Below are 25,247 nucleotides of genomic sequence, written 5' to 3'. Positions count from 1 at the left end.
TAGAGCACAGGGGTAGGCAAGAGGCTGGGGGCTGCCCTGCCTATGTCAGGGGTGAGTGTCACGCTGAGATTTTGGAGAGCGGTAGAGGGCTGTGACAAAGGCTGGATGCAGAAGGGAGCTTGGGGTGGGGGACTGGGTGTGATCTGGGGCAGGGGATCCAGGAGAGTAGTCTGGCCTGGCCAGCAGCCCTGCAGGGCCATGAGGCAGGCTCTCAGACAGCTCACAACCGCTGCCTGCTCCATGCAGCACTCTGCTCCAGACTGCAAGGCTGCCGGGGAGGCTTTGCATGTTGCCCTCCCCTCACCCCCCAGCAAAATCTCTCAGCTCCTGTTGGCCTGCTCCAGCCAATGGGAGCTGAGAGATTTGCTGGGAGCAGGGGGCAGCGAGCAAAGCCTCCCCCAGCCTGCAGGTCCAGAGCAGAGCGCTACAGGGAGCGGCCAGCCACCTAAGTAGTGTGGGACTGCTCTGAGGGTCCTTAGTGGGGCAGGCCATGGGCCACATCTCGCTCACCCCTGCCCCACACACACATTCATCCCTGTCTGAGCACTGGCTATTGTCTCTGCCATGCCTCTGGGTTCCCCAGCTGGCTGCCAGGCATCCGAGCAAGAGCAAGAGCATCATTCCAGGGGCTGATGTACGTTCTGCTACGTCTGCGGGTGCCCTCAGAGCTACTGTCACTACTGCGCAGGAGCGGTGCGGGCAGAGGTGCTACACACAGGATTCCTGGGCACAGCTGGCTGGAAGGGGAGATCGGAGACTACATGCTCACCTGGTCTCGGCAGAAGAAGGGACCTGGCTGGGCGCTGCAGACTTGACACATGGAATCTTCTAGGTATGGGTCGATCTGAACCTGTAGAGGAGGAAGGAGAGCGACTCAGGCTGCAGCCAGGAGAGCGGGCGAGAGCAGCGTGGCTCTGGCTGGGCCGGGGGGTGCCAGTGCCGGCACAGGTTTGCACCCTGGGGATGGCGTGCCTAGCAGGGCTCCTGGGGAGTGCGCTCTCAGCACCAGTTCCAGAGGACGAACTCTGGAGTTGGGCTCCCGGGGTAGGGGGTGACCAGGGAAACACCCTTCCTGCTCGCCAGGGGCTGGAAGCCCGCCCAGAGCTGCTGCCACCGAGCCCCCTTACCTTCTTCGTGAACTTGGTGGTTTTGATCTCCACGAAGGCCGCACTGACCGCCTTCAGGTAACTGCGCTGGTTGTTAAAGGTAACGCGGCCGGACCCTGTAACAAGCCAGACTGTTAGCCCAACCCGAGGAGGAGCCATGCAGAGCTGTGGGAGAATCTGCAGGGTGAGCTGCCTCCTGCCCACTCCCAAGAACTAACTGGGGCACCCCCAAACTCTGCTCTTCCAGGCCCAAAGAAAAGCCACCTTGGCAGTGGTCCAGTTATCCTAGGACTGGGCGGTCAGCACTTGTTCCAGCCTGGTTGCAGGGCTATGCCTCCTCCTCTGCCCTTCCTCCAGCTGGGGACGTAGCACAGGAGTAGTTCAGCGTAGTTCATGGGACAGTCTGCCCCAGGGTTGGTTCAACAGGGAGGAGACACTACCATTCAGTCTGCCGGGGCGCAGAACCCAACCAGCCTCAACAATCCCACTATATGCACAGGCAGAGGAAATTCCTTTGCCAACAAAGTCCTGCTTTACGGAGAACGGGAAACAAACAGCCCAGAAGGAGCTTGATTTACGGGTGTTTACTTGGTATGTTTTGACAAGTACCGCTGACAACTGATGCGTTAGCTCTTTGATTGAGCATCTGCCACTAAATAACGGTCTGGCCCCACCGCAGCCCAGGATGGTGAACATTTAAAAACTGACGAATGCTCATCACAGGTCTGTCAAAATTAAATGACAAAAATGGAGTTCTGCCAAGCCCAGTGAGACTGCGAAACCGAGCACATTCCACCAAGAGACAAACCTGAATACTTGGGTGTCAAGTCTTGTCTATTCCCACTCATCCATTTGACTCCAGAATAGGCCAGATTGGGGACAAGGATTCAGAGACACGTGGACATATTTCCAGTCTGAGTTCAAGTCTGGGGATCTTCATTGCAGTGTGGCTCTCAGGAGCATCCCAAACAAGGGGGTTTCCTATGCCGGTCTCTGTGCCTGGGTGCACTAAGGCAAGGAGCAGTGCCAACTGGATGGCCAACATGCAGAACTGGTGTACCAACAGCCATTGGGCAATGCACCAGATCAATGCAAGAGGCTGGACTATTTTTCTGGACAACTCATACCCACAGCAAAGCCCTCCTGAGCCCTGGCCAGACAAGAGTTCCCAGCAGACACCACCACCAGACTGGTCTTTTGCCTGCAACACCACTTCATCTTGTCCATTGTCTTCCATTCATGTTCTTTGAGAGGCACCCTTGTACCGCCAACAGACCTGCAGAGTGTTTGTGCTGAACCCAAAACAATCCAGAAACTGTCCGTTAGCTTCAGCTTTCTCCACAGACGCCCAACACTGTCCATGAGCAGCCACATGAATTCCTTCTTCCAAAAAGCCAATATTACTGCCACTATGATGCCGGGAGAGTGCTAGGGAGCAGGTAAGTGACCAAAGGGTGGGATCAAAGTTCGGAAGAGGCAGCTTCCACCTGCCTGCAAAACATAAGCATTGCCCCAGGGGGGTAGAACAGGGGCACTTGGAAAAACAGGCTCCTGTTTGGAGCCTGCAGGTTTCAGGCAGCTGTGCTCGCTCATCGCTGCCGTGCCAAGGCTGGACATGGTGTGGTGATGGGGTTGTGATGCTCTTGCCCGACTGCTACAACAGCAGACCTCATTCACATGGGGATGTTTCCCTGGACTGCCGAGATCGGGGCTGGTACGAAGCTAGCTGAGCTCTGCCCATTAGCACAGGCCTCTCTTGATTGAAGCTACAACAGGTAATCTCTACCTCCAGGCAGGGCTGGCCAGGAGACCTGCAGACAGCCCTTCAGTCTCCAAGCTGCTCCCAACCAGCACTTGCTCCCACTACCCCTTGCAAACAGGTGTCTTCTCCTTCCAGACGGCTGCAGCTCACCTGGAGAAATGCGGGTCCCAAGCCAGCAGACAGCGGTCAGGACTGTAAGCTGCTTTTTTCTGCAGAGTGAACAGCCTCAGAAATCTACAAGCTTCCCACTGTGTCACGAAAACGGGCAGGGATTTGCACGTCTGCGCAAAGGCCGACACACCAGGAGGCAAGTGCTGAATCCCCAAGGTCCCATGCAGGCCATGGGGCCACACCCCCTGGCAGCGCTCCTTACAGCCTGCAGGAGCCCAGGGGGCATGTGCCCACTCACAGCTCGGCTGCTGGCCTGATGCTGCTAGAGAGGAGCCGAGATGGGACCTGTCAGGACTTGTTTCCCTGGTTCAGGTAGGAGCCCGTGGAAATTGGCACATCTCTGGCGGGGATCCCAGGACAATCTGACTGGTGCACATGGAGAATTCTTCGGGCCTGGGGAGCACAACCTGGCAGCCCTCTATTGCCTGTTGTCTTCCTCAATGTCCAACCTGCTGCTCGCCACCCACCAGCCGTGTGCTGGGGAGGAGGCGGCTGCTGTGACGAGGTGCGGCCATCTGAAACGGGATCTGGAGACCACCAGGACGCTAGGGCACCGTGCCCTACAGAGGGAGCGGGGAAGAGCTCAAAAGCCGAGCGGGACAGGGATTTCCTGCCCGGCGCGTGCGAGGACCAGCAGCTCTCCTCACCAGCGCAACAGCCGACTCCAAGCGCCACACTCAGTACTCGGTGCCCTCCTGCTCCATGGTCAGCGCTGGTGTAAATTCCATTGCACTGCTCAAGTCTCACGCTCTGGTTCAGGCTGCTGGCCCTTCTCCCTGCATGCCCTGAGCAATCAGCAGGGCCACACCTGGTCCCTCCTGCCTTGCTGCTTGCCAGGAAGGCAGGAAACCAGTGTAGGCTGGGTTAGACATTTCCCCTTTGGGAGTCTGTCTCCATCATCCAGATTCGCAGGAGCACAAGCCTGGGCTCAGCTTGTGCCAAACCCTTCCCTTAGCTATCTCAGAGGCTGGGGGTTCCCCTCCTCGGTCCCTCAACAGCAGCTCTGAGGCCAGGGGTGCCAAGGAAAGGCTCTCAGAAGCACGACCCCTCTCCACCTGGGATCCACATGGGCAGGCAGGGCTGTCCCCCCCAGGGAGGTCTGAGCCTGAGATGTGAGTGGGATCAAGGGGGCAGTAAGAGGCCTCAGGACCCAGCTCCTGCACCAGCACACCCCTTGCAGCCCACAACCTGCCTGGATGAGGGGGCAGCTGAGCTCTGCAGACAGAGCTGCAGACACTGGTGTGGGCGATGGGGATTCGGGCACCATCATCCACCTGCACCACTTCCTCCCTGGCCCGCTCCATTCCAGTCCTGCCTCCTTCCCTTTCCAGGGCAGGGGAGCCAGACAGGCCTGGCTGAGGGGTGCCGCGCTGTAGCCGCCCAACGGGCTGAGCAGCAAGATGACACTTTCCATTTCGAGTTCCCAGACAGCCTTGCCCCACCTCCCGCCCCCCGGTTCTGGTACAGCGCCAGCTGCTGCCAGCGCCGGAAGGGAAGGCAGGCCCGGGATGCTGCTGGGCGCTGCACAGCAAAAGCACGGCCCGAGTGCCTGGGACCACAGCAGGGGACAGCGGGAGGCAGGAACACAGTGCAGGCTGCATACCAGAAGTGGGTCGGCCCCGAGCAGTGCTGTGGGACCCTGGTGCAGAGAAAGGCTTTCCCCTGCTACAGGACATGGGCCCTGGGGCTGAGAGCAGAAGTCCTCCCCCGAGCCGCATCGGGCCAGTGCCGCTCAGAGAGGGACTCAGCCACCGGTGAAGTCGAGACACCAGATGCCAACTGATCCATCTGGCCCAGCGAGTGCTGGGAGCCCTCGCTGCCCAGGAAGGGAGACCCTGCTTAGAACAGCCCTCTTGGTACTGGCTGCTGGCCTGTCATGGGCCCCACCAGCTTCCTCAGCCCAGCACCCAACCGTGGGAACAGGGCTGTACCTCACCATCCACCGCCCTGGGGAGCTACCAACCAGCCTTTCAGCTCCCTCCCACTCCTTGGGACTCCCGACATGGGGCAAGGCTGCGCCCCACCCCAGGACGTGGCAAGCTTACAAGCAGCCCAAGGAGACAGACAGTGCCAGGGGCTTGGCACTTACCAATAGGATACTTGTGCTTGTCCGTGTCGATACCAGCATAGACCACCCCACCAAACAGGTCGTTCATGATGGCTGCCAGGGCCTCTGCGTTCAGCATCCCGTGCAGAGCCCCCACGAAGACAGTCTTGCTGGGATCCAGCCGTTGGGAGGGGCTTCGCACGAAGTTGCTGTCTGCAAGGACCCAGGGGATCACCTGCACCTGGAACCACCCAAGGGCAGGTAAGTTACTGAGGGGCTGAACCCACCGCCATGGGTTTGAGTCCATTGCAAACTGGCTCTGGCCAGCAGGAGCCATGTCCTCAGAGCAGAGCCCTGCCTACCTGTCACCTGCTGGGCTCACAGCAGCCATCAGAGTGCCCCGCGCCACCTGGGGCTTTCCCATCATCACAAGCTGCACAATCCATCTGGGGCAGTGCTGAGAGATGGCTCCACTCCACCCCCAGAGCCAATGGGCCCTACACCTCTTCCCTGGGCTTTCCCCAGCCCCCACTGCTAGCCAAGTGGGCTCCCCCAGCCATCCTTGCACAGCACAGCAGGCCAGACTCAACTAATTCCAGCAGGAACCAGCTGTGCCCCTTCGGCAGCCAGTTTCATGAGCTCCCCATGGCTGGGGCAGCTGCACGCCTCACGCAATGGCCCCTCACCTCTGCAGCTCTCTGCTGGAGTCGAAAGCGCCAGCCTCATGGGGCAGACAGCCAGGCAAGACTGATTTTACCCTGTCTGTGCCTACGTTTACTGCCCCATCACATCACCCTGCAGAGCCCTATTGCTGGGACAGGGCTACGCCAGGTTCCCCCCTCCTGCCAACTTCCACAGGTGCTCCATCTGCAGGACAGCTGATAGCCAGCTCGGACAGCAAGCTACTCAGGGAGGTGCCAGTGGGCTGCAATGGGAGAACTGTCCGGAGCAGCGCCAGGGTGGTCCTGTCTAGGTAAGAGCCGACTCTTTTCCCTAACAGGGCCAACCAGCACAGCTTCTGCCCAGCTGCACCTTCCCTATGGGGTCTATCTCAGGACTGGGGAAAGATGCCAGCTGGGTGTTCCCAAGGTCACCAATCCCAGATCCAGACCAGCCGCCCAGACCACACCAGGGAGCAGGCACTGCCACAGTCATAACAGCAACGGCCGAGTGCGCTGCAAGCAGCAGGCTAGCTGGATGGAAGATCCAGGTCCCTCCCCATGGAGCAGTGTAAAAACAACCCCTCGCTCTTTGGAGGTTCCGTTCACATTCACTGATACAGGACTAGCCGCTTACACGAGGCCACAAGTCCCTGCTCGACCCACCGGCAATGGAGGTTAGGAACACAGTCTCAGGAGCAGGATCACCTCCTCGGGGTTCCCTGCAGCCAGCCTTGGGTTTAAGGCCACACAGCTCTGCTCCGCTGTGCTGCCAATTCTCACATTCCCTCCCCACCCCTCCGCCAGCACTGCCTCTGCAGCAGGACGGCACTGCACAAGAGGTGGGCGGCAGCCGGCTGTGCTAGCCATGTTACTGCGTGCTCAGCCATTCCGGGTCCAAGCAGGACTTCCCTGGCACAGGAGAGCCACCCCACACGAGCCCAGACCTCACCCAGCCATGGCTTCTTGCTGTGACCCACAGGGCTAAGGGGACCAAGGGGGAAAGGGCCATGTCTGTTTGGGCTGGTGGGCTTAAAAGCTGGCCAGGCCATTCACCTCCTTGCAGCGCATCCGGCGACTGGACATCTTGAAGTAGTACTCGCTCAGGCCGTCAGGGCTCAGCAGGTCCTGGGAGCAAGCCTGCAGCAGGGCACGCACCGACTTCTCCGACTCAAACACCAGGTAGACATACCCTTGCGGGGAGCGGAGAGTGCCCAGTTAGAACAGCAGCACGTAGGGGGGCTGAGGGAAGGAACGTCAGCCCAGTCCCAGCACAGGCCTTTTTAAATATGACCCCCCCAGCCACCCCGAGTGGACTGTGCCCTTGTCGTCTTCCTTGGCATGGAACAGGATGAAAGCAGCAGCCAGCATCCAGCCCTGCACCTAGTCCTGCCAGCTGGGCCAGCACTCCAGGCATCCTGGGAAATCCACTGCAACAGCCCTGCCAGCGAGGTGGGGGGACCCGCACCTGGCGGAGGGATGGGTGAGCATTTCCAAGGACTGGATTTAGTGCCCGATGCTTTGTGCCAGGGTGTGCTGCTCACACTGGCAACAGGCACAGTCTTCCCTGAAGCACGATCCAGTCCCACAGCAGAGTCCCAGCCCAACTCCGGGCAGAGGAGTGTCCCCGACGGACTGCACGGCTCCCAGAGTTGTGGTAAGAGAAAGGCCCGTGCTCCCCGGTGCGGAACGGCTCGAGCGCCGAGTGGTCACCCTACAATGCCGTCCCACCTAGTCACCAGCATGCAGCCGTGCCAGCCCAGCACCAGTGCTGTAAGGTAGCATGGGAAAAAAGTAGGCCTACCATGTCGCTATTACCTTTAGGCATATTACCTTTGGGAGGGCAGCGAGGGTGCTTGCCATCCTTACCCGGCCACTCCACGCTCAGGGAGCCGAACACACGGAAGGTGTTGACCAGCCCAGCTGCACACAAACGAAGTCTCATTCAGAGGCGGGGGAGAACCAGCCCCGGAGGCGCCAGGGCTGTGAACCCCGGAGCCAGGCTTGAGCCAGCAGTCCTCAGCCAGCCCTGGCCTTTGTAAATACGACCCCCAGCCACCCCGAGCGGGCCATGCCCTGGTAGTCATCCTTGGCACGGACCAGGATGAAGGCAGCAGCCAGCCCTGCCAGCTGGGCCAGCACTGCAGCCCTGCCAGCGAGGCAGGGGGACGGGTGCACGTACTTCCATGGACTGGATTTAGCACCTGACGCTTTGTGCCGGCACAAGTACTACCCAATTAGCCCTCCTCCCAGAGGGACCCAGCAGAGCTGTGCTGTGGCCAAGGTGGCAGGCAGGTGCTGAACCAGGGCCCCAACAACCAGGCTTAGGTAATGGCTGGCCCTTCAGTGGGGCTATTCTTGCTTAGAGTGAGGCCTCGGAGCACCCTGCTCAGTCAGGGCCCTGGAGCCGAGCGAGTGAGGGCTCACTCCCTGTGGCTGCCACTGCAGGCCCAAGAGCTCTTAGCTAGGCCCCTCCCCGGGTGCACAGGAGGCGGGGAGGCGTCTCCAAAGGTGCTCTATGCCAGCTGCCAAGCTGCGGGCAGAAAACTATTTGCCTAGTCCTGCCCCGGCGGTTTAAACACCCTGGGTGCACACAGACTGCCAGCCCAGCGTGGAGCTGTCAGATGGGGAAGGGGCAGAGAAGCAGCTTTCCCTAGTACCAGGGCCCTCCCCAGCACGCGCGAGCAAGAGCCGCAGGGCTGGCTCTGGCGGGGGTCTGTGGCCCGGGGGGGCGCAGGAGGCCACTTACCTTCTGTGATGTCCCAAGGAACACCTCCCAGAAACACTTTGCAGGAGTAGACAGGGTTCTTGTAGTTCCGGGGAGGGAGCTGCCCGCTCCAGGTGCAGGTGGCCTCGTTCACAGCTTAAACAGATGCAAAAGCAGCTCTCCAGGACCAGCAGGAGCCACTCTGCCCAGCTCCCCAGCCTGGTACGGTCCCAGGAGACTGCTGCACTCGGACCAGGATACAGCTTCTCGGCAGGAGCCGTGTGCCCCCTTCTCAGGCTGCTTCCCCGCCAGCCCCCAGAGCCAGGATGCTGGTGGGGGGGAAGACCCAGAATTGCCAAGAGCAATTCTCCCATCCCAACACTGCTGCCCAGCTCTGCTCCCCACAAGCCAGGGGCCACAGCTGGGGGAGCGGGGGTTCATAAAGTCAAGCCACCTGCCAACTTAGCCCAAAGGTCGCCAGTGCCAGGACCATCCTCATACTGCCTGTACAGCTCCCAACAGACGGGCTGTGGTCAGAGACTGGGCCCGCAGGCACTATAATAAGGCACCTAAGTGATGAGACCCAAGCCTCAGCTTACCCGCTGCTTGCCTGTGCAGTCTGGCCTCTCTTTCAATGCTGAAAGGGTCCTCCGGCGAGTCCAGCAGGTCCCAGGAAGGCCACACCGACGCCCCAGGCCACCTTTTAGAGGCACTGGCTGGGGAGGAAGTTACTGCAGCCAATGCCGCTTGATCTTGATCCAGCCGCGAGCCCACCCCCATCTTTATGGGGTCCCTGGACACACCGCTGAGGGGCAGGAAGGGCAGAGGCGGGGAGATCCGAAGGCTTGACTGCAAGAAACAGTGTATGGGAATCCCTGCTTCAGAGCGCAGGCCTGGACCAGGACAGCCTGTGCTCCCACAGGGTGGCCAGCAGGCCGCCCTCTGGTCTAGAGCAGGGCAAGAGCCAGACGCCGGGGTGCTTGCGGGTTTTGGGTCTATTGAAGAGTAGCCACACGGGTACGTCACTAGGCTGGGACGTGCCTGCTCCCTCTGCAGGCAGCGACCACTGCCCCCACCTTCAGGCAGTCTGGTCTGGGACAGCAGAGTCCAGGACTGCGGGCACAGCGCGTGGCACAGCAGGCTGGAGCCCTGGCCTTGACTGTGGCCTCCACGCACTGCCACAGTGCGACACAGGAAGTGGGCAGGACCCCAAGGCTGCAAAGCCTCGACAAGGGCTGGAGCAGCAGCAGGGAGAACAGCCAGCAGGCACATTTGTGCCTTGTCTGCTCCACAGCAAAGCCACTGTCTGGCACTGGTCCCGAGGTCTGTGCTTCACCAGCAAGTGGGGAATCCACTAAGGAGAGACCTCAGCCTGGAATTAGCCCTCTGGCTGCTGTATGGCCATCTCCCCAGGCACCAAGAACGCCAAGTGTGGAGACACTGCCTGCTTGTCAGGACGCAGCGCTCCCTCTCGGTATGCACCCAGGGCAAGCCCTGGCTCCCCCGTGCAGCCTGGCAGGCTCGGCCCAGGTTCCCACACAGCATCTACCACTGCTCACTACACAGGGGTCACGGTCTACCAACCTTTAGCTGGCTGCAGAGGGGCTGGTACTTGGACTGTGGGCAAGACCAGCAGAGTGCAATCCAGAGTCCCACTGGACTGCCTTTGGGCACAGCCAGGGACTGGGTGTGGCAGGGCTGCAGCTGGCACCTAGCCTTAGGAGTCTCAGACATGCTGCTCTCAGCCACCCCCTCCACCTGAGTGGAGGAAGCTCCCTGGAAGAAGGGCCCAGAGAAGCTGGTTTCAGACAATGCTGATGGGAGCCATAGGAGACAGAGCGCTGAGGCAGGTGGGGCCAGGGGACACGGGTTCTCCAGCAAGCAGCAGTGCTCTGGGTGCCGTCTTGCCCATAAGGAATCTGGTCACTAAGTGGAAAGGATTGAAGACTGCTTTCCTCCTTTGGACGAATGCCTCTGCTGGTCACAGGGAAGGCTGCTCTGAAGCAGCACAGCCAGGAAACTTGTAGAGCGCCAGGCCTCTGTTTACAACTTGAGACCATGGGGTCAAGGCCACTTGGACCCGCAGGCTGAACCCAGCTAGTCTAAGATACTACATCACCCTCCCCTCTAAAACTAAAGCATTACAGCCCACAGTAGACCACGATACCCCTGCAATGGCAGTAAGGGAGATCCATGATCATCCTGGCCACAGGCTGCAGGGAACAGTGAAACCCCCAAGGCCAGGGGAAATTCTGCCTGGCTCCAGTGGCCTGTGCCAAGGTGAGATTGTCTGAGGGTGGCTAGCGGAAGCTGCCGGCTAACTACACCCCAGGCCTGTCATCCCTTTGGAAAACCAAAGTCTTCCCAACAGCTGTGGTGACATCAGTAGAAGTTAAAAGGTGTGATTTTCCTTCCTGCCTGTCCCTCAGCTTAGCGAGGCAAATCCATTTTATTTCCTGCCCTGCAGTGAGGTGGGCATCTTTTCCCCACAACTGATACCAAAAAGCTAGCCAGCCAGCTACACCACAGGCAAGACGACCTGCCGACAACCTGCATCCTGAAACACTTAGCCACATTAGATGAAGCAGTATATCAAACCTTCCCCTACTAAAGACCTGACAATATGCCTCTTAAAACACAGACTAAACACCAGGTTACAAAGGGAAACATCTGAACTGGAGGAGTTTATGCTCAAATTTTGATACTTTGCTTATTGGCCTCAGAGATAGCAATCATCTTACGCATTACGAAGACAGCCTCCCCATCTTGGATATTTCAAGCGACCTGCCGAAGATCACTACACTTCAGTATCAGAGAGGTGGCCATGTTAGTCTGTAGCTTTGAGAACACAGAAGTCTTGTGGCACCTTACAGACCAGATATAAGACACTTGCAATAAGTAATTTTCTCCCCCTTCCGCCACTTCTGTCCTCTGTACCTGATCTGTCAGTTTTCATTTCATTTTTTTTTTTTTGTATCTGTTATATAAACATGCCAATTCACTTCGGCACTACCTCCAGATCTGAAGTGGGTCTGCCCCACACAAGCTCATCACCTAATACATTTTGTTAGCCTCTGAAGTGCTACATGACAACTGGTTTGTTCTCCTTCCCCTTCCTGTAACTTTAGTTCAGTGCTTGGCAGAGGGAGGGGGCAATTCATTTTGAAAGTAATTGCTTTGGAAACCACACAGCAAACAACTGCAGCTGAATTTTAGAAGCTGGTTTTCCTTGGAACTGGTGAAAAATGCATGGAAGTGTTATCACCCTTCAGGCTTTTAAAACCTGTTCAGAGCAACTGAAGATTTGGGATGCTGGTGCTTTAAAACATTTCTCAAAGGGGATCGAACTGGCGCAGGCAGGGACCACTTCAGATCAGAGGTAACCGATAGCTGACGACTCAGTTTATTTGCTTTCAACCAGCGATGGCCTCTCACTGCCACATCAGCTCACTGCTCCTTCCCCTTGCCCAGTCACTGGCTGCTTGAGCCTCAAAGATGCCTCTTTCAACATGAGAGACTGACACCCCTCATTACGCTGGGGTTTGGGGAAGTTTTCCCCAGCACTATGGATTTGAGGTTTAATGCACTGTGATGAGCCACGCCAGAAGGATAATCCCAGAAGTAAGTTACCCTTTAGTGTCCATGGCTTATGGCGAAATTGGCACACTGCTCTGCTCCCTTCATCCCAGGTGCTGGGTAAGCCAGTTTGCACACACCCAACCCCAGAGAACAGCAGCAGATGCAGAAGGGAAACAATTCCCTTGACTTCAGGCTCGGAGCTATGGAGAGAACAGTGGAGCAATGAATTCCTTTACCGGCTCAGGATGGAGTCAGAGCTCTGCAGCACTGGGCTGTTCTCCTGCAGTGCCCAGAGTGGAGCATCCAACCTATGAGGGGCCACGTGAAGACTCAGGAGGCTGGGAAAACAAGAACCAACTTACGATTAAGTCGGAGAGATGATCCGAGCCTGAGCTGAACCCACTGGTGTCGGAGTCAGAGGGGCTGCTGGAACGGGAATCCAGGAGAGCACGGCTGTCCAGGCGTGAGTTCCTCAGAGTCGGCGTGGGAAACTTCTCTCCCAGGTCAGAGCCAATTGGGTCCAGAGGCAGGAAGCCCAGAGGGGGCTTGCCCAGAACGTTCCCCAGAGGGCTGCTGAGCATGCTGAGAACTGGAACAGAAACCCGCTCAGTGGCATACTGGGCCCATCTCCTCCCTCCCAGGCTCTGTTATTGGGCAGCTCAGTCTGCCTAGGTGGTTTGCTGGGCTGAAGAGAGACAGATCCTTTCTCCAGCCTCCTTTGGCCAGGCCATATCCAGAAGCTTGTAAGCTCCCAGACACATGCCTGGCTGCTCTGAAACACTGGGATGCAACAGCCTCACAGTGAACACACACAGCTTATGATGCTAGCCTGGGTGCCTCCTCAGCTGCCCTCAAGCGCCGGGACAGCAAGGAAATCATGTGCCAAGGTCCCACTGGTGCTCAGAGAAGAGCTGTGCTTTTGAAACTCGATTCACCTGATCTCTGACATGTTGCGCCAGTGCATGTAGCAAAGTCTGGGCAACTATCCCCTCGCGTCACAGCCAGGCATCAGGTGCCGTAGAGTGCACAGGCTCCGCTCTATGGCGTGAGGGCAATAAATACACCACAAGGCACAGGGCTGAGAAGACAGAGGACTGGTCCTACCAGGTGTGCGGAACCAGCCAGCACACTTGTGCAGTGGTACGCAGGACAGGTTACAACTGGACACGTACATGCAGCTGCCCCAGCTACCAACACTACCAGAGCTGGGGGATACAGTCCAGGGGGACAGCTCGTACTCAAGCACACTTCACATTCCAGTGTAAGGGAACTGCCCAATCTGTGTGCTCTCTGGAGAGCCAGGAGACCCCACTTCTCTCCTGGCACACACCATCACCTCTTCCGCAGCCACACGTTGCACAAGGGGGTGGGGGGGCGGATCATTCCCTCCCACTGCAGGGCCAGACTGCGCCCCTGAAATACACCACCAAGCCTTCCCGAGCAGCTCCATCACCAACCTGCAGAAACCGCCACCAGCTCCCACCTCCAGACGCCACATGTGAGCGAGCTTTGGACACCTACTCCCCCAGTCCCAGGAGGGGAGGTATCCCCTAAGCATGTGACCAGCCCTGGCCAGCTGCCACCCTGTTGAGGTTCTGCAGAGCCACCTCCCTGGGGCCCCTTCACAGCAGGCTCAAGGGCTTAGACCACTTACTGCTTGCTTAAAGCCTGTGGGGGCTTCAGAGCAGATGGCAGCTCCACCTCAGGCTAAGGAAGCTCTCACAGGCAGCCTTCACGAGAGCGCAAGACTGGTCAAGTGGCCACTGCCCCATCGCCTCTCTAGGCTGGGACTAGGACCTCGCAGTGTTACACAAACTGTTCAGACATGTTGGTTGTGGTTCCAGTGTAGACCAGTCATGTTCTGCATCTGTGCACCTGGGTACAGACCCATTGTGGCACCCACCTTTAAACCCCCTTCCAGCTGAGGCCAGAGGCACCTCTTTACAAAGGAGGAAATGCAGAAGTGATGTGCACAGCAGCCTGGGCAGTGCCTACTTGCTGCTTAAAACGTGAGCAGCAAGAGGCTCTGCCGGACATTAGGTGAGAGCGAGGCATCATGGCCATGGCAGAGACATCTTAGCGGTCCGCTGGACTATTCCAACCCTCACACATCCCCACCTACCAAGCACTGAAATCTGGGCTTACCATCGCAGACAGAGGGTTAGAGCAGGATTCCTTCCTGCCGGTGCCTGTAACCCACAGACCATCTCTGGCAGCTGTTCTCAGTTTTCCTGGACTTCTGCACCCCTTCCAGGAGTCTGAACCCTGAGCCTCCATCCACAGGGCTGAGGCACAAACTTGCTTCATGGGACCATCTGCGGTAACGGGCTACAGGCCTTTGCCTGGCTTGCCACCCCCACGCTAGGGATCCCAACACCCCGCGGGGCTCAACCCCTGGGCTGAGAGCCTGATCTGGACGGAGTGTCCGTTCACCCCAGACCTGTCTCCCCAGTTGACCGTCTCCGCCCTACGGCTCATGCACCTGCCTCTGCGGCGCTGGGTTCTGAGGATGCCGAGAGCCAGGCACTGCCTGGTGCCCAGCACTAGCTTACCTGCCCCTTCCAGGGTGAAGAAAAGGGGCAGTTTTTGTGCTACTCAGCATTAATTCCCCTTCAACTCCCATTGGCCTATAGGCTACAACTCTGTCCGCCAGGACCTCCTCTGCTGCAAACACCAGCTCCGCCCCAGCTGTGGGAACAGCAGGAGTGCTAGCACAGCCAGGGGCCTGCCGCACGCCTGGGCAGCCCCACAAAGCCTTCTCTGTGCTAGTGCTGACCACAGCCAGCAGAGCTGAGCTGGCAGCAGCAAGCACCAAGGACAAACAAGGGTCAACAGCTGAGAGAGAAGGGCGACTGGGTCCGTTCTCAGAGTATGCGCTGGTTGGACAGGATGTCTCCCAACCCAGGCCCGGCTTCAGGCTTCTCTGAACTCACACAGCAAAAGCAACGGCGCGTGTGTTGTTCAAGGAGAACAGCCGAATGTGTTAGTCTAAAAACCTGATTAGTCAGCCAATGTTCCAAGCTCAGGAGGCTGATCCTGCTGCTCAACCCCCCAGCTGCCAAATGCACAACCTGAGGAGGAAGTTTTGCTGGGCTGGGGGCATATGTAGAGCCCACAGCCAGCACATAACCACACCCAGGCACTCCCAGAGCTCCTGCTCCAGTGATGCTTCTGTTAACATCCCTCGGGGACGTCGAGGCCTGGCAAAGCACTACGTGGGGGTGGGGAACAGCCAGTAAGTCTGCGCCTCACTTGTGCCTGGACGGCCCTGTCCTCCAGCAGAGCTGGGCTTGCTGGGCCGGGTGTCTCAGTTTGGTACGTTAAGACGTTGGTGCCTAGCAGATGAGCAAGACAGAGTGATTGTGAGTGGCTCAAGCCACACCAATTCCCAGATGCAACTCACTTTTCACAGCCACATTAGTTACGTAAGTGGAAGCCTCAGAATTAAAAGCTGAGGGCCTGATCCTGGCAATCGGTTATGAGCACTGCTCCATCGAGGGCAGTGACTTCCCTAAGCACTGGGCCAGCCACTAGGCATTGGCAGGACGGCTGCAGGCCCTGGACGTTAAGCCACTTGCATTGGCTACAAGAAGCGATTCAACCCAGGTTTTCTGCTGGCTCTTGAGACCTTCCGGTGCAGTGCCCCAGAGTGCCCCCTCTGCAGTGGGGCCAGGAACAGACGCCATTGCCCCCAAGGCTCCCACGCTTCCTTATGAGTAAGGCTGTGCGTTTGTCAGAGCTCCCAGAAGTCATGAATTCTGTGCCTTGCCCAGACCGCCCTGAACTTCTGCTGTGGCTGGTGCAGCTGGTCCAGGGCAGCCTGAGCAGGGAGGGACACAGGGCAGCCCGCCAGCCCTGCAACCCTCACCCCACAGAGGGCATGCAGCATGCTGGGCCACTCTTTACCCCCAGATTTAGTCAGGGTTACAAAGTGAACACCACAGATAGGTCACAAGCCATGTCGTCTGTTTATGTCATGGGCCAGGCAGGACACTAGACGTACCTGTAACTAAGATGTCACCTTACTTATGGCGCAACCTGTGCTTGGAGGCTTTAATGACATTAACGCTGGTGGTCTGATGTCAGCCTGGCTGTGGTTCCAGGTCTGACAGGTCTCAGCATTTCCAGAGACCTGACACAGTCCCTCCCCTTTTCACACAGGAGGTGGGCTCGCAAGCAGCGGTTGTACCTGCAGAATGGGAGTCCTGCAAAGGAGAGATGCCCCAGGGCAGGTAGCCTGTATTCAGTTTAGAGACGGGGGAATAAGGTGGGAAAAGGCTGGCACTGGGTCCTTAAAACCAGAGCCCTTCTGCATGGGGAGTGCAGGAACGGGGAAGAAAGCCCAGTGACACAAACTGACTTCAGAAAAGAGGGCGACTGGAGGGGTGTAGGTGAAAGGGGACAAGCTAGGGAAGGGGCAGCAGCAGTAGAGAGACTCCCACAATCTGGGCTGCCTATGTGGTCCCATCACCAGTGGGGGAGCTGCTCAGTACCCAATCTACTGATCCTGCTCCTATATTTAAATTAAGCACCTCCCTATTTGTGAGTGGACCTGCTGCTGCTAGCAGAATTTTCACTGGAGTATAAGCTATATTTGAACCTTAGCTTTCAAGGCAGAGCTGCCCAGAGCCCCTGTGCTCGTTTCTGTTCCTGCCCAGGCTCCTGCAGCTACCTCAAGTCTCAATGTCTTTTTCCTCAGCTTCAAGGAAGTTCCACATTTTTGTGCTTTGTGCTCAAGAGACTCCTGTAAGACCTGCTACTCCAGCACCGTAGTGCCGTGTTAGAGCCTTCCAGCAGGAACATAACATCCAGACTGGCTCGGCCCAAAGGTCCATCCAGCCTGGGATCCTGGCTGCTGACAGTGGCCAATGCCAGGTGCCCCAGAAGGAGCTAACCGAACAAAAGCAGAGAGCCTTTTAACCCACACGAAAGCAGTGTGGCCAAGTCTCGTGATTGTGTCACGAGTGTGTGACTGTGTTCCTTAGACACCCAGCTCCTGGAGTCGAATGGATCTGTGGTGACTGTCCTCATGCTGAAACGCAGGACATTTCTAGCCCTTGGGGCTGGGAATAAAGTTTCAAAATGGGATCCCAGTGCACCCTAAGGATTCAAAACACACACAATGAAGAATGCCAGCCGTTTTTACATCCTCTTGATTTCAAAACCAATCTATGATTTGTGAACACTGGTGTTGGCAGTATTGTAAAAGCGACTTGAAAAGGGTCAGTTTCACCCCTTGAAAGGGCAAGTTCTGCCTTATCTGCAACGGGTTACATGCCTACAGTCCAACACAGGTGCAGTATCAACTCGCAGGGCCCTGCCTGCCCTAGCAGAGATTTCTGGAAGTTAGATCTGTTCTGCACTTGGGGAACTGCAAGAGTGACAAAGTAATTTGCATTTCAATTGTTTAGTTAAGAATTAGCAATGGTCAGATTATGCGTTACCTTTTTAAACCTAACCAGCACCCCTAAGTCTCAGAGGGGAAGCAGCGTTAGCCTATTCACAAGAACAAGGAGCCCTGTAGCACCAAAGATTAGCCAATGCCCAGGTAAACGTGTTCTTTAAGGTGCTCCAGGACTCATTTGCAGTGTCCCTTAAGTGAGTTGACACAAGATGAAGAACATGTTAATCTTAAACTGAGTGGGTCTGACATTTAAGTTTTATGTACAAGAGAATTAGACAGTGCTCCTGTCAGCTACTTTCTAAGCAACCCCCTGGAATCTTGGTTAATATGACAGCACCCCTGCTCCCAACCCTGGGCACCAGGGAAAGTCCTTGCCTTCTGCTACAGCACACACGCGACAGCAGCTCTATAGCAATAACCCCCACCACAGACCAGCAGCGCTCCCTGGGAAGACTGATCGGACTCAGTCAGTTTTAGAGACCAGGTCAAAGCCAGCATCTTGCCCAGTTTATGGGTTTGTGCGCATGCTATGGGCCTGGACAGCCACCCGTTTGCCTTCAAAGGCAAGCTGCAAAGGCGTGCTGTTTCTACACCCCCACGCTCTCCCTCCACCACAATGCATTCCCCTAAGCTGGTGGTGAGGGCACACTGCGGTGGAAGGCTGCCGGAGGAGAGTCGAGACAAGCAGGCGACGGGAGAAGTCACCAGATGCTCAGGGGCTCTCCCATTCGGCCACCAGCTCAAGCTTACAGCCAGTTTGAAGTCATTGGAAAGAGCCTTCAAAGGCCACCTAGCAAACTGACCATGAACACAAGGCTAGGTCTTATCTCACCAGCAGATCGCATCTCAGACACTGCTCCCAGCTTGGGATCCAGAGACCTATGTGCTGAACCGCCAGGAGAGGAGGGTCTCCCAGGAAGCAGGCAGGCCTGCAATGTACAAGACAGCACGGTATTTCCTTCACCCACTGAAAGCCCAAAGTTCTCCCAGTATCGGAGGGGTAGCTGTGTTAGTCTGTCTTCAAAAACAGGTCCTGTGGTACCCTGTTGACTGTCAGATATTTTGGGAGCATCAGCTTTCATGGGCTAGCACCTGCGTTGTCAAACGCTCATGCTCCAAAATATCTGTTAGTCTATAAGGCGCCACGGTTGTCCCAGTGGTGTCTTTCCCCCTGAAACTATGGCTGTGTCTCCACTACCACATTTTAACAGAGCTCAACACTCAAAAATGACAGCCAGTCACCAGCAGGCGTTCACACTTGCTCCCTCTGTCGGCAGATCATGTCCATTCCAAGGTAGCGTGAGCAATGCACAGTGGGCGAGCGTCCTGCAATGCAGCACTGGGGGAAGGCAGAGGTGAGCATTCCTTGCTGAGGAACGCCAGGCCAGCTCTGCAATCTGTCCTTCTCCCCCCCTGCAGTTGCTCTCCACCCCCACCCTTTTTCCTAGAGTGGGGCAAAAACAGGAGCATTCAATGATTTGTTCTGTGTTCCCCAAATGGGGCAGCTCACTCAGCTGTCAGAGCTGTGAAAGGGGAAGAGCTCAGACCTGCAGGGCAGCAGAGATCACAACACTGAGCAGAGCCATCAGGGCAGGTGTTGTGGGACACTGGCGGAATCCAGTTCTGCTGACAAAACCCAAACAGTGGAGTCTACACTGGCTTTTCGTAAGCAAGGAAGGGGAGGAGTCTCTTGCAGGGGTGGAAGTTTGTTGTGAAAACGGAGTACCTCTCTGCAAAAGTCACAGTGCAGCGTGAACACTCACTTCTCACCAAAATGACAGTTTTTGGCAACTAAATTTGGTCATGCCACATACCCCCCTCATGTACCTTTACTGAAGTCAATGGAGAACTGCTGGAAAATGTGCAGCATTTAGATTTGAAGAGAAGGATATTGGCATTTGAGAGGCGTTACAGAAAGATCCTGAGAATAGGATGGATGCAGAAGGTCACCAGTGAGGAATTATATAGGATGATACAGCCAAAAGAACCTGCTGCAGAAAGTTATACAACACAAATTACAACTATTTGGGCATAGCTGTAGAATGAACGAAAAAAATCAACCCTGGTATTCGGCACAGTGGACAGCTTGAACAGGAGAGGCAGAACCTCAGGAGAATGGGTAGATATAGTAGATTCTGTAGACTAGATCCACACCAAATTAAGCCCCTCTGCACTGGACAGGGAAAGAGAAGGAAATAGTGAGGGAGGCATTGGACACCAACAGGCACTGAGCCCATGGTGGCTGATGAGGACTTCCCATATCTTGGAAGTCATCTCTCCGCTGAAGTCAATGGATGTGGAAACCCAGCATTGTCTGAGCTGTGCAAGCTCTACTTTTGTCCACCTGAGACAGAGCATTTTACAGAATTGGGACATCTATACCAAGACAAAGCTCCCTGTATACTGTGCAGTGGTTGTTCCAGTGCTACTATAGGCATGTGAAACCTGGACAACATACAAGCATCATTTGAAGGCACTTGAACAATATCAATGCCGCCTCAGAAGAATCTTAATTATCTATTGGGAGGACAGGTGTACGAACACTAGCATCTTGGAAGAGTTGAACGTACCAGCACTGAAGTCATTATCATTCACCAACACCTTCATTGGACTGGGCCTGTGGTTTGGATACGTGATCAGTACCTCCCAAAAACAGATTGTTTTCTGAACTGGAGGAAGGAAAGAGGAGCAGTGAGGCCAGCAGAAGCGATATGAGGACATTCTGAAGGCACACATGAAAAAGTGGAGCATCCATGCTGACACTTGGAGAACCTTGCCCAAGACCATCCCCAGAGAAGAACAGTAATTTGAGAGGTCCCACCGCAGAGCAGACAGAACAGGCTGAGAAGAGAGCATCAAAAATTGCCCCATGCCCCAACAGCTACTTACACCTGCCTCTTCTGTGATAAGATCTATGGCTCCAGAATCGGGCTGATCAGCCATTAATGGACTCAAATAGGAAGGTGACATGAAGATGTCCTACTTGTTATTGAGCGACTGCCAAGAGAGATGACAGGCCCAGCAGGAAAAGCCAAGTTAGTACCTTCATTAGGATAATGCACAATTGCATAATGCATCTGCCAAGCCAGACTCTTCCCGCTCTCAGTACTCATCCACTTTAGTCCCTCTGAGAGCTCAGTAGCCTAAGATAGACTAAGATTAGCCATAGTTAGGAGAGCATCGCTTGTCCATTTCCTCCAGCTGTCTGTAGCATTTGAAGAATTAACAGGACTTCGGAAGTCATGCAAGTAACTTTTATCAGGGAGGAGCAATTTGTCATTTAAGTAACCAACTGAAGTGGTCTGACAAGCTTGGAAGAGGCCTATGTGAGAGAGTCCTGAAGCACCGGGGTGATGAGGAAACGCCTCATTTAAAGAGCATCCAAGAGATACAAGGACATAGCCAATGTGGAAGGTTACTTCTGGAGCAGCTCCCAGGCCTTCACTCACACCCAGCAGTGAGGGAGGCACAAGCCAGTTCTTCTAGAGGAGAGGCAGTTTTCAAGCTTACAGCTGTAACCACTGAGCTACACATGTAATTTCAGAATGCACAGAAGTCAACCTGAGACAAGACAAGTTCTGAAGTGCTGGAGCTGTGGAGCATCTCTTCTGGTGAGGCTCTCCTCCAACCCACACAGGCTTGTCAGCCATCTGTTCCATGGATCAGGGCTGCTCTAGAACCAGCTTCTCCTGGTGGCCTTGTGCCTCAACAGTATTCATTGTATGAGGTTATCTTCCACCACAGGAACTTAAGCCAGTACTGCACATCAGTCCAGACATGTTGTGGGCTAAGGCATCACATCAGGAGAGTGCCCCTGAGCAGCAGAGCTTACGTAATGGAAAAGCCAGAAACCGAGGTCACCATGAGCAGCCATGAAAATACTCTCCTCAGCTCTAATCCCCATTGCAGATCTGGCCTGAAGAGAGATGCTGGAAACCAGACATCAAGGCCCGAGCATAACACAGGCCCAGCTGATTCACACCTGGATTTAAGCAAGTGCCACCACAGCCCTGCAAGATGCATATCAAAGTTGTTTGCCCTGACTGTGCTTTGAGCTACGTGAGCAGCTACCTGCCAATGGATGGCATTCCCACCCTAGCTTTTCAACTGCTCCTCTTCCAGCCTCTTAAGTCTGAAGCCTGAGATTTCCAAAGTCTGCTGGGCACATCTCAGCTTGGATGGAATGAACACAGCCTTAAGGGATGGGCTAATCCATCAACCACCCTTCATTGCAGTGTTTGTTGGCATTACCAAGCCGGTCTACAAGAGGACCTGGCATGGCACAATGTGAGCTGATCCTTCTGAAAGCTCAAGGAAGGCATCTGTAACTGCTACACCCTTATCCCCTACTGCCAAAGTCACAATACACACACGAGTTCACTTCCTAGGACTGAACCTGCTATTTCCTCAAAGAACGCTCAAGAGACTCGTACTCAAAGAAGGTTGTCCACGGACTTCATTTAATCAATCTAGGGAAATACTGGTGATGAGAAATCTGCTCGTCCAAACTGCCATACGTTTGGCACACCTGACCAAACTTATTCTCCTCTAAAGCAAAACATCTATCCAGCAAAGAACCCTACTCATCCGCTGATCTTTGTAGTTCACAGGAGACCCTCAGCGAACAGTATATTCTGATAAGACACAAACCATCTCTAGCGTAGAACTGGGGAATCAAGGTTGAGAGAACCAAAAGCTTCCACCCCCTTAAGTGCTTTCTCCAACCTCTAGATTATTGGGCTCTCAGCTGCACAGTGAAAGGAGGTTAGTGTTGCCCAGGGGCCACTTCACACCATCAGCCTCCTTAGAAGCTGAGAGGCATACAACTCACCGATCAATGCGTTTGCCTGGGTGTGCATGCGGAAGACACTGGAACTTCTGGAACAATGAGCAGGTTCAGAACCTCAGCAGGGCACACATACCAGGTGTGCAAGTGACAGAGCAGACCAGCTGCTCGTAGTGTTTGCACTCTGTACCCTGGCAGTGACACCCAACACTGGCTGCCCACACCTGTGTGCAGAGTCAGGCTCTGGAAGTGGCTTCCTTCAGCCACACAGGGACCTGCTACTAACAGGAGTCAGGGGACTTGCATGTACCAGTCTCCGAAGCCCAGACATTTGAACAATTGTCGTTTACTGGCCAACAACTGGCTTTGAGGGTTAGACACAAAAGGGCATTCTAGCCTCCTGCAGAGGGACAGGGACCAGAAGATCTGCTGGAACAAGAGTACTTGGTACCCAGAGCAGACTGCTAAAGACTCCCCAGGTCCTGCCATAATAGCCAGCAAATGGGCCATCCCTACCCTTATGCAGAACACAGGACACCACAAATATAGGAAACCAAATTCCATGGTGCCCTATTCAGCCGCAGAAGACCCTCCCCCAGATACTCTAAGAGCCCCTGGCTCAGTGCTGGCCTGGTGACCCCCAGTCACCTCCCCAGGGCTCAGCATTCAGCTCCCACTCACCACGCAGCAGCAAGAGGTTCTTGTGACCTGGAGGACAGAGCAAGGGCAGCTGTGCAGCAGGTGGGTGGAAGGAGAGAAGCAGCACATGTCCCTTAGAAGCACTGCATCGCTCTGACCAACTACGCGACTGCCCACTGCTCCTCCAGCCCGTGGCTCCGTCCCAGCCCTGCTCCCCGGTTACCAGCTCTCCTGGTAAGCTGGACTGGACACCCTGGCAGTAAGCATCTGGGCTGCCTGTCCATCCGTCCGGGAGAGCTGGCAACCCTTCCCCATCTCCCCACCTTTTGGTGCCCGCCCACCCACCCACCCAAGCAACTGCTTGGAGGACCACCAGCACTGGTAGGGATAGCCCTGCCTACAAGGTTAGGATCTCTTGCAGCTCAGCAAGGAGACAGAGGTGCCCTTCAAGAGCCAGCAGCAGGAAGGCTGTGAGGACAACACCTGCTTCTGTAAGATCTAGGAAATTCTCCATGTCCAGGGTGGACTGAGAGGAACAAGAGCCTTGCCACAGCCTTTAGGGAGAGACCTGCATCCTGCTGCAGATTGTAGCAGCAACACTGAACCCAGTCTAGGCCCCAAGGCAGTGCAGAGGCAGCAGAGATTGCATGCATCCAGCCCTATAGAGCTCCACTCAGAGCTGGGCTGATAGGAGTCAGATAACCACGCAGAAGATGGCTCATACAAAGGTGCACCATTGTTGCCACAGACCAGCACTCAGGCTGTCAGAAGTCTGCCTGCCACTCCCTGGAATTGCATGACAGAGGTCCAGCAAGTCACGGAAGAGACGCAAGGGAAGGCGGGCATCAGTTGCATGTGGTTTTGGGCAGGCGGAGGAAGAGGGAACCAGTGTCTCTGGGGCCCTTAATGCAGTGCAGGCAGAGCTCAGCCACTGTTTTCAATGGGCCAGGCAAGAGCACCCTGTATATTCAGTCAAAAGACTAGCGACAGGGATGGCCCCAGAAAGATCCCAATGGAGCTGCTCTTACAGCTGGGAAAGCATCTGCAAGACAAACTGCATCCAACCCACAACAGGGATGTAGCAAGTGTCACCACGTCCAGTCCACAAGGCAGAGCCAGGAGCAGGGATGAGAACTCCCACTGGCAAACAGCACTGGGCCACCTACAACTCTACCTCCCATCTGCCTGTAGAAGACACGGTTGGGCACTGATATAACCATTCATACCGCAAGCGCACAAACTGGCAGCCCTTCTGGGCTGTGGAGTGATTCAGGCTCCATCCAAGGAGCAGATCACAGCTCTGGCAAAGGTCATGCCGCTTATTCCTGTAGGAACACACCTGGATCACAGCACTACTTACTATACCAGAGAACTCTGCAACACCCACTTACATCTGTCCATGGAGCCTGGCACGTCAGATTACGTCTCGACACAGGCTGTGTTTTGTACAAGGCTGAGCAGGCAGTCAGCATTGAGAAGGAGACAATGCCCTAGATTTGTAGATGCTGTATTTGCCTGAATTGTTTGGGGGCTTCTGCTTTGCTAAGAGGACCAGTGCTTCCCTCTGAATGGGTGTTTGCCCTTAAACCCAATGCCAGTCAGTGTTGTGCAATGAGAAAGCCAACAGGAACAGCCAGCAGTTTTTTTTTTTTTGGTGAGGCACTAAGCCGGCAGGTGGCCATCTGGATGCTCGCTTGGAAGAGCAGGAGGAAGTATGGATGCAGAGCACCCATCGCTACACTACAGAACGAGTCAGGACTCCTGGCCCTAGCACCAGTTCAGACCCTGGTGAGTCACTCGTGTGTGTCCCAGTGCCTCATTTTACCAAAAACAGGAATCTAATTCTTGCCTGGGGAGTAAAGAGGGTTAAATGTGTCAGCAAGTCACTGGTGCAGAGAAGATGAGCCAAGCAGAGCCTGGAGACTTGTCAAACGAGGAGTCAGGCTTCAGCACTAGTCAGAATGGAGTTAATAGAACAGGGGAGATTTAGAAAACCCTGCAGAAAGTTTTGTCATCTTCAGGCCCAATGAGCACACAAGCAGGTAACTAGACTGGGTGCACAGTTGCATGCTTATTTTTAGAGAGCAGGACAGATCTGCAGCATGGTATGATGCCCGCTGTGCATCAGAGTCAGTTCCAGCAGCCAAGATTTCAAAGTAAAAAAACTGTCCGCTTCAATTTGGTGCATTTGCTGTTTTGCAAAGCTCAGGAACACACATTTCTATATTTAAATATCAATGAGACTTCTCCCTCACAAGTGTCTCTTGCGAAGCTTAGGGTGCAAACTAGGGACTGATAATATATGCAAGAACAGGGGAAGCAGAGACATTTCCACATCTGCAGCCTAAATGGTGTTCTCAGCTAGGCGCACAGTTAAAGATTCCCTA

The 25,247-nt window shown here is 55.5% G+C and overlaps 1 protein-coding gene across 4 annotated transcripts in view; it reads right to left on the bottom strand.

Moving 5' to 3' along the window:
- Positions 1-25,247, bottom strand: part of CPEB1 (cytoplasmic polyadenylation element binding protein 1) — a 67,625-nt gene that overhangs the window by 2,465 nt on the left and 39,913 nt on the right. For 3 of the 4 annotated variants that reach the window (XM_075006565.1, XM_075006563.1, XM_075006567.1), the window contains 8 exons: positions 12,394-12,620; positions 9,052-9,301; positions 8,495-8,608; positions 7,564-7,668; positions 6,802-6,938; positions 5,129-5,327; positions 1,128-1,222; positions 770-850 (listed from right to left, as the gene is read on the bottom strand). In XM_075006565.1, the coding sequence (XP_074862666.1) occupies positions 770-850; positions 1,128-1,222; positions 5,129-5,327; positions 6,802-6,938; positions 7,564-7,668; positions 8,495-8,608; positions 9,052-9,301; positions 12,394-12,620 (1,208 nt within the window). The remainder of the gene's footprint in view (positions 1-769; positions 851-1,127; positions 1,223-5,128; positions 5,328-6,801; positions 6,939-7,563; positions 7,669-8,494; positions 8,609-9,051; positions 9,302-12,393; positions 12,621-25,247) is intronic. The other variant, XM_075006564.1, reaches the window with a different exon arrangement.

This window comes from Carettochelys insculpta, chromosome 12 (assembly GCF_033958435.1).
Source record: "Carettochelys insculpta isolate YL-2023 chromosome 12, ASM3395843v1, whole genome shotgun sequence".
Taxonomy (NCBI): Eukaryota; Metazoa; Chordata; order Testudines; family Carettochelyidae; genus Carettochelys; species Carettochelys insculpta.
The sequence above is the reverse complement of the archived record's forward strand: the minus strand, read 5'-3'. Positions and strand labels throughout refer to the sequence as shown.